At 34.0% G+C, this 13,941-nt stretch overlaps 1 protein-coding gene across 1 annotated transcript; it reads left to right on the top strand.

Annotated features, from left to right (window-relative positions):
• Positions 1 to 2,314: 2,314 nt before the first annotated feature.
• Positions 2,315 to 3,993, top strand: LOC111622984 (glycoprotein 3-alpha-L-fucosyltransferase A-like). The gene has a single exon (XM_023365464.1). It carries the CDS (start codon positions 2,469 to 2,471, stop codon positions 3,549 to 3,551), a length of 1,083 nt encoding a protein of 360 aa, XP_023221232.1. The 5' UTR covers positions 2,315 to 2,468; the 3' UTR covers positions 3,552 to 3,993.
• The last annotated feature ends 9,948 nt before the right edge of the window (positions 3,994 to 13,941 follow it).

Below are 13,941 nucleotides of genomic sequence, written 5' to 3'. Positions count from 1 at the left end.
CTTGCTTCTTTACAGACACACTAAGGTGACATTATTCAACACTTGGCAGATTATTCACCACTGAACAATCTGCCAAGTGTTCAGTTGCAATCTGCCAACTGAATAAAGTGGTAAATAATCTGCCAAGTGTTGAATACTGTCACCTTAGTGTGTCTGTAAAGAAGCAAATATAATATATATATTTTATATAATTTTTAATTAATCTCAAGACAAGTTTTATAGTCATAAATTATAACAGGTGTTAAAACATTAAAATAGTCTTTGTTAATTTGATTTGAAGATAATTAAGTCTGGGGGAAAAAAAAATATATATATATATATATATATATAGGCTATATAAAGTTACCAGTTAACTAACTTTTGTGTCAATGCTGGCTTTATATATCATATCGGTTAACTGATTTTCGGGGCACTCTGTACATTATCGGATCTAGTTACAGGGCTTAATAATATACAGAACGATTCGAAATTGTCCGCAGACAATTATGGGCCACTTTGAGTGGCAAAAAACGTCCGGGGCCCGGAACAAAGTGGCCTGCAGGCTATTTTTTCGGGGGCCCAGACAAAATTTTATCTTTTATTAAAAATATATGAAAGTAAAAAGTTTCTTTTGACAGGTACTGATGAAATTTAATTGATTTTATGTGTTGAAAAGGGCAATTATATGATACACCAGGAGTACACAGGGGTGACTTTCCACTCCTTCAAGGACTTACAGTTACATACAGTTAATAATTAATTAATTAATCTGGTAAGACAAATCACATACTATTTTCATAGAAAAGATCTACTTACAATGCCCAAATTTACATCCTAAACTGTCATATACATCACCAATTTGACTAAAATTTTTATAAATCGTTTTCAATCGAATCCCCCCGACTAATTTTCGACCACTAAAATTTAATTAACAACCCGCTGGGATCTATATCGAACACTTTAGAGACACCTGTAGTAGACAGTACACACCATACAGCATAGAAATGGAAGTCGAACACATGGATCATCTGCGAATATCGAGGTAAAGATTTGGCAAGATTATCCTCTCAATCCCTCTGTCAAACTGTCAAACATTCACTTCTCTCAAATTTACAATCATGTAAGACCTCTCACAAGTTCGCGAGCTCTCAAAAACTCGTCTTTTTCGTATTAATTACCTGTATTTTTATGGCATCCGAAAGGCCCTATCGTACCCCCTGCAGCAAATTATAGTAACATAATACGGCACTGCAGTGAAATCTAGTAATACTGTAACAGTGTTGTATACTATTATTAGCTATTATACTGTCTAAAGTTGTATTTATGAATAGGCCATTACAGACTGAAAACGTTGCGTTTATAAATCACTCATGTGTGGCTAAGAAACTAAAATTCTATTTGTTTCTTAAAACTTATTTTTAGATTTAATAATTAATTAGGTTTAAAAAAAAAATTATCTCATGAAAGGAGAGATAGGCATACTGTATCTATAACTACGGCTTAGAAAGGTGAGATCTGTTGTGGTCTTAAAGCAGTGTTTCTCAACCTCTAACGAATCGTCGCCCCCTTCAACGTAGTATCGCCCTCTTCAGTAAACCGTTACGTAGTATCGCCCCCTTCACTACAAAATTCCAATGCCGAGGGCCAAGACTAACGCCAAATTCGTACTGCATTGAATAGACTAGTGACTAGTATAATGTTATTTGTTTAATTATTATACGATATAACGAATAAAATATCAAAATATTCTTAATATAATGTTTTACTATATCGCCCAGAAAATTGTTTTTCGCCTCCCAAAACATAAATTGTTCTAATCGCCCCTCAACATGGAAAAACGCCCACATCGGGACGATATCGCCCCGTTGAGAAACACTGTCTTAAAGTATACGAACCGCACGGGCATACCTGGCTATGGACAGAGGCCTCATTACTACTTATTAATTAATTAATATATTTGTTCTATATCTGTATAATGCCTTTAAATAAATTGGACCTGGGGCCTCAAAAGTGCTTTAGACTATTCTGAAGAGGCCCGTCTCTCTAATTTAAGAGTGAGGAGTTAAAAAATAAATCTAAACTAGACCTTGAGGCCCTTTATATAGTAAATAATTATTTATTTATTTACTTATATTTAAAAATATAAAATTTAAAAATTATTCTACCTTAAATCAAGTTTTAAACGTTAAAAATTCGAATCTAAATGCATATAGGCCTATTTAAACTCGGAAAAAAAATCTATAAAAATTCCCAAATATATTTATCATATTTTTATATATTTTAAGTTTATTCTCCGCTCGTCGATCACCGGTTAAAACGCCACGGAAAGGGGGGAGAGGAAATAGAATCATTATTATTAGAAGAAAAATTAAAAAAGTCATCCAGAGATGGCGCTAAAAACATAAGGTATAAGTTTTATAACCTGTCTGCTGATGTCATTAAGAGTCGACCAATGTAACAGGGTAAAACGTGAATAACTGGAATAAGGCATGCGAAAGTTAGCAGCAGCGTTATGCTGCGTGTCTGTCTTCGTAGTTTTGCTCGTTTACCAGCTTCATAATCGTCAGAATTACTTTTATTCCTTGGTCGACGAAGCTAACGATACTAAAGTGAGTACTAAACCATCGAATGGGATCAAAATAATACTCACGTGGACCAAATTCTTTGCTAAAAAAGACTGGTTACCCTCTAACGTAGAGCAGTTCGATTGCGTAGTCGGCGATTGCATGGTAACGTCCGATAGAAGGATGCTTAGGAACAGTTCAGCCATCATCTTCCACTGGAGGGATGTGAATCTCCACGATCTACCTGACGACCAGGGGGATCAAGTGTGGATCTTGTATAACATGGAATCACCAATGCACACCCCGCGTAACGTCTTAACTAAACTTTCCCCTAGACTCGATTGGATCGTTACGTACAGACATGATTCAGATTTCGTCTCGAGCTACGGCAGGGTGGTTCCTGGTAAAGAAGTCATCGCCATCGAGAACAAAACCTCTTTAGTGGCTTGGTTGGTAAGTAACTGTGATGCTGCTAGTAACAGGGAGGATTACGCGCACGAGCTAGGACGCTATATACAAGTGGACATTTATGGTAACTGTGGCAAGAAATACTGCCCCCATATACCCGCTTCCGAGTGTTATAGGAAACTAGGGAGGAACTACAGGTTCTATTTATCATTCGAAAACTCTATATGTAAGGATTATGTTACGGAGAAGCTATTTTATGCCATGAAATACGGTATGATACCTATCGTGTTCGGTGGTTCTGACTATAAAGACATACTTCCACTCCATTCTTACATAGACACACAAGACTACCCTTCTCCTAAAGTTTTAGCTGAGTATTTACATAATTTATCAACCAACGAAGATGAGTTTGCCTCATATTTTAAGTGGAGAGACAGTTTTCAAATAGATGTTACGCCTTATAAATGGTTATGTAATGTGTGCCGTAAGTTACACCAAAATTTCGTTCACGATTCTAAAAATACCGAAGATTTAGAGAGTTGGTGGTATAAAAAGTCCGATTGTCGTGTTTGGAAAAATGGAAAGTTTTTACCCCTTTAGACTTTTGTATTGGAAATTTGAATACAAAATTAAATATTAAACGTTATTATTGAAGCTGGATCAGTTTCAGAAATCCAGCGGATTTTTTTTCTTTTATAAAATTGATAATTAATTTAAGTTGTCACGCGATTAATTTAAGTCGTAGAAATTGAATTATTAAAGTTAAAAATTCATGTGATTAATTTATAATCGATTTCAGATACTGATTAATTAACTTTTTCTAAATATCGTGTGGTTTTGAGACTAAGAAATTGAGTGATAAATTTAATCACGTGGTTTTTGAGACAGAAATTGAGTAGAAACGTTTTGATCACGTGATTTTGAAAGTATGAAATCGAGTATCTAATACTTTTAAACGTCACATAGCTGAAATTCGATTACAGAAATTGAATAAAAAGTGTTAAAATACACGTGATTAATTTATTATCAATTTCAGAAACTGAGTAATTATAATTTATTTAAAAAGTCACATGCTCTTCTTTTTAATTAAGCAATTGAATAATTAAAATGATTAAGGAAATCACATGAATTTTTAAGATTAAAAAAAATCGAATACGGAATTTTACAAGTCGTGTGATTGGTTTCAAACATAATTAAAATAATCATAAATTTATTCGTTCAATTTCCTTAAATGGAATTTACGGAAATTAAACAAATAATATTGAACAGTCATGTGACAGGCTGGAATAAAAGTAGGTTTTAGCAATAAATTTCGTGTAAATTGAATGATTTTAGATTATCTTATATAAAAAAAAAAGAAAGAAAGAAACTGGAACTCAATTTCTAATTTAATCACGCTATAGGGCGTGTTTATTGAACTGTAAGGCTATAAATTAACGTAATTAAGTGAACAGTTTTTATATATTTAATTAACGAATCGAAAATGAACACAAATTTCGCAATTTTTAAGACTTATGTGAGAAAGTGCACAACTTTTTTGCAAGTGATCTATCTCGAGATTGCGATTTATCACCAAAAAAACGGTCACGTGACAACAAATTTAACCGTATTTTTACTCTCCCCAATCTTTACTTCAACATGTTTTCTTAACCTCGATATATCGATTAGCGATTCTTTAATTTATCGAAAAATATATTGGTGCGTAATTATGGATTTCATTCGCCAACTGTCGAATTTGATTGATTGTTATAAGCGAGGAGGAATGGCGTTATAACGAATATATATAACTGTACGTCGATATATATACTCTGCCTTCAGGAATGATCCATCAGCGTGATTGAAGGTCGTTATTAATCGTAAATTAACGAGTTTATACAGTTTCTGTTGTAAATATTTAGATAATTTTGTTGTTTTTTTTTTATGTGTTTTACCTCGTTTTTAGTGAGTGTAAGGTTGGTTCAAACCGTTATAACGTTGATTTCCTTCCTCTTAAGTATCGATTATCAAGCGAATTAAGACTTATGTAATATATATATAATCGATGGAAAGATTTTGTAACATTGAACGAATGTTATAAAAACATTCGTTAATGTATTTTATAATATAAAATTATATTTTTATACCAATTTACTCGCTGTTTTATCAGGACGAGTGCGTTTTTTAACTTGAAATTTAAGCTTTTATATACAGAAAATTTGATAGTATCTGTCTGACGAAGTGTAGATTTTTATCTGTTGTTTATATGTCTCGAGGCTATACTTTGTATGGCTTAAATCAGAGTTTCTCAACCTTTTTTTTTATTCGCGTACCCCTAGGGGTACGTGAACTACTGGTTGAGAACTGCTGGCTTAAGCTATCTCTATATTTACAAAATCAAGCATTTAGTGTTATTTATTATAACATTTTTTCCTGCATTAAAAAGTTATAAATTGTGTTAATAATAGAATATATATATAATTAATATATAACGTGTTGCTTGTGCAATATTTTGTTTTATTTATAATTAAATTAATTAATGCTGTTACGTAAGCGAATATTACATAGGGTGGCCCAAAAGTTAGTTAACCATTGCTAACTTAATCGTATATTTCACTACGTTCTCATCAATTTTCTAAGAAGAAAAACATGCTCGGTAATCATTTTACGCAGTCTGGAAGACGTAAGCAGTTAACTGACTTTTAGCCAACCTACATAAGCAATATCGTATGGAGGTTCGTATACTAGGCTATATATTTCTGTTTTTCATGCCTTTATATATTACAAACTTCCGAGAAATAGAAATAAATGACGTAGTATGCATACCTATAGGCATATAGTGTTGTCTGTTTGTTTACAGGGCGGCTCAAAAGTAAGTTAACCGCACTAATTATAGTACACACTTAAATATACTATTTAATTATTTTTAACGCTTTAATTAAGAATAAAAATAGAAATCTTCGTAAATTTGATAATCGCAATTTAAATTTTGTAAACTAGAGCCTCTTTAGGACAAATTTATATGCAAATTTCCTTATAAATAAAAGTTTCATTTCATACATTGCGTCACTGTTAAGAGGAAGCGGTACTTATTGCAATATATTTAGTAACTTACAACCGGTTTCCAGATGTTTTTAGAAATGAAAGGAGGAAAAAAATGGATTCAATTAACTAACACTAGGTGCAACAATGCTATTTTGTTTTTTAATTAAATCGAACTATCTTGCCCTCTTTTCTAATGGAATGGAAGTAGAGCGTGCATGCTTTAAATACGTAAGGGGACATTTCTTATAAAATCGTTATCTGAACTTACGAAAGTGAACCTTGTTTAGGATTTTTATTTTAATTAAACGTTTAAAACTCCCAGTGGCGTGCCGTCCTTGGAAGCGGTGGATGCGCTGCTTCTCTTGTATTTTCTAAAATATAAATACACATTGTGCGATTATTTTCATATTTTAACGTACTTTGAATTAATTAAAATTTATATTTTATTTAACCGCATTATGTATCTTATTACAAATTTCTATACTACATATGAAAAAACGATAATATTGCTATTTATATTCGAATATCAGTGGCGGAATGGAAGCGCTGTATTGTCGAATACGGGACAGCTTCCAAACAGATTATATGCATTTGCGCATGCGCTTTACAGAGCATCAACCTCACCCGGTTTAGCTAAGTTAGGTTTAGCTGGTGGAAGGTGCACACCATAAAGCTTCCAATGATTCTATCCAGGACCGGTTCTGGGCTGTTAGCCGCCTGTCTGCTAGATATTTGGCCGCCCTCGCCCGATTATGTGAATCGCGAGTAGATTTATAACTTAACCCAACCGATAGGAGTTTACTGGTATGTTTTTATGATAGTTCTGTATAGTTGACAGGAGTTTTAAAAAAAAAAAATCCATTAAAATATTTAATATATTTATTCTGCCTTTATTATGCTCTCCCATTTTGTATTACTTACAGATTTAAACGTTAAACTAGTGATATTACGATTTAGTATGTCCCATCTATTAGGGAATGCAGAAAAGAACGTGTACAATTCTTCTACAATGTTAAAAAAAAATTAACTGTTACTTTGGCAGCATCATTTACAACTAAATTTAATGAATGAGAGAGATGCACGACGTACAGAAAAAGCTCTAGAATTTATTTTCCTTAAATTTACGATTTATGTATCCGTTTGTCATAAAAATTTGTCTTTCCACTTCTTTTCCAAGACTACAAACATTCGAGTACAAAGTAACCGGTTTCGACTTATTTCTACTTAAAAAGTAGTTAAATAATTAAGTGATTAGGGAATTAGGGACATAAATAAAACCCTGCTGAAAGAGCCCGAATTTTACTTAAACCAAAGCTTAACCGAACCAATTAGTTATTTTCGTTAGAGGTTGAGAAACACTGCTCTAGACCAACACTGACGTGCAATTTAACTGATTGCACCTGGAAGTCGGCTTCTTATAGAAACGCAGCTTCCCTATCATCGAATGTCAGGGCACGTTACTGAAAAAATCCTCTAAAGCAGCAGTTCTCGACCTTTTTCACTCGAATACTCCTAAGCCTTCTGTCACTTGTAGCACTTTTATAGAACTAATACATTATACTTCTAGCTTGTGCACTACAGCTTGTACTACTAATGTACATTTCTAGCTTTACCCCCAATCTTTACTTCAACTTGTTTTCTTAACTTCTTGTACTGTACATAACAGCTTGCACCACTAATGTAGACTTCTAGCTTGTACTAACAGCTTGTAGCACTAATGTATACTTGTAGCTTTATAGTGTTGCTTGTAGCATTACTTTAGCACTACAAGCTGTAGACTTGTAACACTATCCTATCTTCCTTGCGTACTCCTCACTGGGAGCACGCGTTCTACGAGTTGAGATCCGTTGCGCTAACTTTTGTTTTCTATTAATATAAATTGTGACGTTCTTTTGTTACATTTTCTTTTTCTTTTTTAAATGAAAAATTGAATAATTATTAAAATGTCTTTCATTGTTATAGTTTCTGTCAAATGAAAGTATTATTGGTACTTAATTAAGCATATAAAATCAGTTAATTAAAATTACTATTTTTCAATTTATATTATTAATATTGTTACATTTTTATTATGCTTTATGTAAAGAAACCAATTAAAAAGCTGCTAATTAAAAAGTTATAGTCGTTGCGCACGACGCGTCTCGTCTCGAAGCGAAGCGACGCGAATGCACTAAACTCCTCATTATTAAGCCATTTTAGCAAACTTTTACTCATTTTTCTTTGTCATATATAAAATTTACTTTATATATATTCTATTATATTCAAAACATTAATATTCTTTAATAGAAGTTAATATGATACGACTCATTTAAAATGACGCGACGCATTGCGCCATGCCAAGAGACGCCTTGTTTACTTTTGTCTAACTGTTTATAAACAGATCATGTATTTGTAGCCCACACGCTAATTATAAACTGAGGAGTTCTGGCACTATTTTTCAGTTTTTAATTATTATTTATTTATTTTTATTGTCAGATCAAATTTTTAAAATAAATTTTACAAAATTTATCGAATTGAACAGTGCGACAGGATACAGGTGCAACAAATAGATTAGATGAAAAATAGCGCTTATTGTACGAAAGTCATATAATAAAATCGCAGGATATACACTATGCAGGCGTAATAATTGTTAAAAATGTACGTATGGTGGTCTAAAAGTCAGTTAACTGTTCTGTTCTATGTGTTCTAGGTAGTGTTAACTATTTTGTTCTGTTTTCTAGGTAGACCTGTGAATAATGAACCGTAAGCTGAGAGTAAAATAACGTTTTTTTTTTTTCTTAATTTTTTAAATAAAATTGTTAGTAAGATGATAAAAAAAAACTATTTACGTACAGTCGAACCTTCAATTAGAGAGTTCAATTGAGAGGTTGAGGCGCACGTATTCAGCCCAAAACGTGTACGGTAGAAGGAGCGCCGCCATCTGGCAATTCTAGGCGGTCGATAATGGCGTTCGCTTTGTCTGGAATGGCGGCCACCTCTAAACGGCGGCCATTTTTCAAGAACAAAATAATCTCCAAATATTTTTACACTCCTCTCAGTGGTCGTTGGTCAGAGGTTTAGTCAAAACCTGTATTTAAATAAGACAATTTAAATTTGGTTCTTTGGTGGTTAACAGATTTTCGGGCTATCTGTGTACAGTTGTGAACATTATGTCTATGTAATGAATATCGTGGTCGACGTTACTGACATTACGATTGCTACAAAAAAAACGGTTAACTGACTTTCGAACCGCTCTGCATTCAGTTGCGAATAGCCATTTAGTCTACGTAATGAGTATCCTGCAATGGTTGCTGACATTTTAGTCTCTACAACACAGGGTTAACTAACTTTAGAGCTACACTATATATAGTTGGAAACAGTCATTGTGTCTATATAATGAGTATCCGGTGACGTTATTGACATTTCATTCGCTATAAAACACAGTTAACTGACTTTTAGGACGCAATTTATACAATTGCAGAGGGCCATTAAATCTATTTGTAGTATACATTATATCCAGCGACACGTTAAAGACTTCTGTACACGCTAAACGCCTTTATACATAATTTTTATTTTGCGAATATTTTAATTTCAAACAATGCAGAAAATTTTACTGATAAGCAGAAAATTCACAGAAAGTTTTATTTTTATTGTTCAATGATAAATATTTTCGATATAAATTTAAAAACAATAGGATATTTCCTCATATGATGATCCAGCCTCAGGATAAACAAATTATATTTACAGGTAAAATGTCATTATTTAAAATATAAATAAGGTAAATAAAATATTTAAAATATCATTTTATCGCAGGGTGGTCCTAAAGTCAGTTAACCGAGCGTTTTCCAAAAAATCACAAAGTTGGTCTTTGAACTGGTTAACTGACTTTTGAACCGTCCTATATTTAAAAATATTTTTATTTTATTATAAGAATTAGGAAGAAAACTCCACGTGGCCGGATCGTTGGTGAGGCGCGAACCCACGACCAACCAGTGGAAATTCGCGTGGTAGAAATTTAAAGGATGTAGGATGTAAGATTAATTAATGGGATAAGGCAACGCAACACACGAGCGATCTGCCAGGAAGAGTGCTTTCTGGGAGGACTTTCTACGGAAAATTGGCCCTGTTCTGGTGTTAGAAACGTGAAAAAACCCGAAAAACTCCACCTGGCCTGCTTGTTAGTGAGGCTTTCCCGCCTCAATTAGGATTGTTCAATGTTAGGGGTGTTGGAGATTGAGTGGTGTTACCACTCGATCACTAGGAGCAAAATTTAAAGGGGGGAACTTCAACATGTGAAAATATAATTACCATCATTAAGTTTGTTTCTTCTACAGTTGTCGTGAATAAAATGATTATATTACCATAAAGTAAAGATTTATCAACATTCAGGATGAACTTGGTTATGTTTTAGATGAGTACTCAACCGTTTTGTTACGAAGCAGTTTTATTATTATCTGTGACAATGCCGAAATTCCCTGAATACGAACGAAAAGCTCGTAGGGTGTTGACTTAAATAAAGAGTTTTTATTATATTTGATTGCATGCACCGTTTAGTTTGACACCCCAAGTTACATCCTTTTGTCCCATTTTCGTGCTTAACCTGTGATAAAATTCATAAATAGTTCTTATAACCTCATTCCTTAATCGATTTTTGATAACATTTGGCTTAAGTATTAACTTCCTGATCCGAATGATCCATTATGACGTAAATACTTTAACTGTGCATTCTTCTAAACAGCTAACTAAGCAAACCAATGATTTGCTAACTTAGCAATGCAGGGTACAAACTTATATTCACCCCTGCGTCATTGTGGGTGTAACCACAAGCATTGTGGATGAAGAGTTGGGTTTGCCACATTCAAATCGTTCTCCCGTACTTATCTGATTACTTCTTAATTTAATTTTTATTCATAAAGGTAAGAGGCCCTAAGCCCTAGTTACTCTACTGCTTACGCCATATGATACATTCAACACATCTACTTCGCGATACGTGTAACTCGAATCTAAACACGTAAACGATAAATTTAATCAGTTATTTCCGAAATCACGTTACATCGGGGACCATAAAATGGAGTATATTTGTATGTAGTAAGCGAGAAATTTAAACTGGAGAAGTGGCATTTTACACGGAAGTCCTTAGTTCAGACTTGTGCCCTTCATCAAGTGTTTATTCGTGGGATGTTACTGATATAAATTCCTCATCCATCATCAAGAATATCAGATCGAGCTGAATTTTTACTAAATATACGGAGATAGGAAGTAGCTGACGATGATAAATACTCTTGCAAATGGTTTTTTGTGTGACGTTTCAATGAATATTGTTGTCGCTATTGATAAATTTATTGATTCATGTACATGTCGCATGATATGTAACGTGTGTATAAATATATAAATTGCAGGAAAAAATGCTGATTAACAATGACTTACAAAAATTTGTAAGTGAATTGTGATACGTTTCGAGACTATTTTATTCGATTCGTACCGCTTGAGATACTTCGTTTAGACGGCACACTCCATTTAATGCCAATTTCATCAGCGCTAAATCGAAGTATGAATATACATTCAAATGATTCTTTCTCAGAGAGAGGTAATAATGTTGAAATCTATTAATTAATTAATAATTAATTTAACGTTAATTATCGTATTATACAAATAGGTGGGAGTGGGGCCACTCGTCAATCTGGAGAACCATGACCAACAAAAGCTTTTTTCTTCCTTTCTTTTAAATATATTAAAAATTTATTAAGAAATGGATGAAATCTGAGCTGAAGGATTACAAAGGAAATTCTTCGCGAAAAATAAAATGGGGATCGTATGCCAAACGCAGTTCGAATTTAGTTTTTTATCCATGTTTATTTAGAAGGAACCGGTAGAAATGTGCGTATAATAAGCTAAATACTAGCATACGTTATGTTTTATCCGTTTTATTTGGGTTCATACTTTATGAGAATAGAAAAGAACACTCTTCCCTATCGATCTGCCATGGAGGAATGAATCCCAGAAAAATTTTATATGGGAAACTTGCCAACTCGATTGATACTTCGACTAATACTACGCGTTAACTTGCCAATATGCCAACTCGATGAGGCACAAACCCGCGACCAACCATCATTGTTCAGTGGTATTATCCACTCTTTATTATCTGCACCTTTGCTGTTCAGATAATAAACAGTGCAATTGCTACTGCCCTCTCGGCGACTCTGGCAGCACACACCAAAATAGAGATTGGAAGATTTGCATGATGATTTTACACGAATTATCTCTGTAATTGTATTACGTTTTATGATGTACTTCCGAAATTTATGAAATTTGACTATATTATAATAGATATTTTGAGTTTCCTATTAAAAACTACGGAAAAAAGCCTCATTTGTATTGTGTTTGCTTATTATAAAGTGTGTTCAGAGAGAATGGAGCTCTTTAATCATACTTAATGTTATATGTATGATGTGGAATTTTGCTAGAGAATTTTAACCATAATTTGTTAAAGACGTTATATAACACGACTGGATGGCCAAGGCGGTAGACGTCATTCCGCCTGTCCGTGGTACAGGACAAGGAGCTCTAGTCTACAGGTGAGTAGTTCCGGTCGGCTCATCCTTCTAATCATCCTTTTGGCTTATCACGCAACGAGCCGAAAGGATGATTGAAAAAGACAGATGATAAATCGAAATCGTACGATACGTTGCGTGCCAGGTGATCTCTCACTATGTGCCACTTTGGGCACGCCATGGGTTCGCCACCCCTGGTTTGGGAATTAATAAGAGGGATAAAATCAGGAGAGGAGTAAAGTGTCCAGGTTTCATGATATTTTATACTTTTCTCAGATTTCGAGTTAAGAATAATTTGGAGCAGATCGACCAAAAAAGTAAAAACAGAGAGACAAATATTTTATATCCTATACGAAACCGACGAGGGACCTACCTAGTCCAGAGGTCTCAAATTGAAACGCAGCAAAGGGCCAATCAAATACATGTATATAAAACACGAGCCGTATTCAACATTATTCGGTAAACCCTTTTTTTAAATTAGTGTTTTATACTGTAATTTAAAAAAAGGCTCTTTGTTGCCAGGCCTTTACGATTTACGTAAACAGTTAGACTTGGGTTTTTTTCTGTTTTAATCCCCACAAGATTTTTTAAAATCTTTCCGCCGTGTGAGCACTAAGAGGAACCCTTTTTGCAAGAGCATTATGGGTTCGGCCAGGCCCACAATGGGACCAGACACATCCGAACGGACCAAACTCCCGAAAAATTCCTGGGGATTAATTTGACCAGTCCAGATACAATCTCAGGTCCCCTAGAGCGGTAGACTGCCAGCTTGACCGCTCGGCTATTCGGCCTACTCCGGTTTGTAAAAGTTAAGAAGGCCATATCAGTGGCTTAGCCTTTGAAAAGAAGTAAGAAGGGGAAGGTTGGGGATTTTAGTTGAAGATGGGGCAAGAAAGATAGGAAAATATGAAATAAGGTCATATGGGCAGCCAGCATCGAGCCCCGTTTATTTAAATCATAGAATAAAGGATACATAGAGTGGGTCAAAGCCCTGTTAATACAAAAGATATGCTCCGTCCTTGGAGTATAGAGTATATGTTACTGTGAATGACTAATATCTGGCGAATGTCAACATTCTCTGGTGAATGTCAGCATTCACACAGTCGTTTCGTGTATGTACGAAATATTTGCTAAATATCATTATTTCTCACTTACACCGGCAAATGTCGACATTCAGCATGCACTGATGGTGAATGTTAAATAAAAATATTTTTATTACGTTAAGACAAAAATGCAACATTTTAATATGTCAAAATAGGAGAAAGCTTAAGTAACAACGCATGTAAATAAACTGTTGAACCTAAAACAAGCAGTACATTCTTAATCAGAAAAGAAAAATAATACGCAATAGTAAACTTACACATATATTATGTGATTAACGTTATACAATCTTATTTATTGCAACAACTTAAACTGTTATGGCACTTTGAATTGCACAAGAG

This window comes from Centruroides sculpturatus, unplaced genomic scaffold (genome assembly GCF_000671375.1).
Source record: "Centruroides sculpturatus isolate CEXI.00-Female unplaced genomic scaffold, Cexi_2.0 scaffold289, whole genome shotgun sequence".
In the NCBI taxonomy this organism is placed as follows: Eukaryota; Metazoa; Arthropoda; class Arachnida; order Scorpiones; family Buthidae; genus Centruroides; species Centruroides sculpturatus.
The sequence above is the reverse complement of the archived record's forward strand: the minus strand, read 5'-3'. Positions and strand labels throughout refer to the sequence as shown.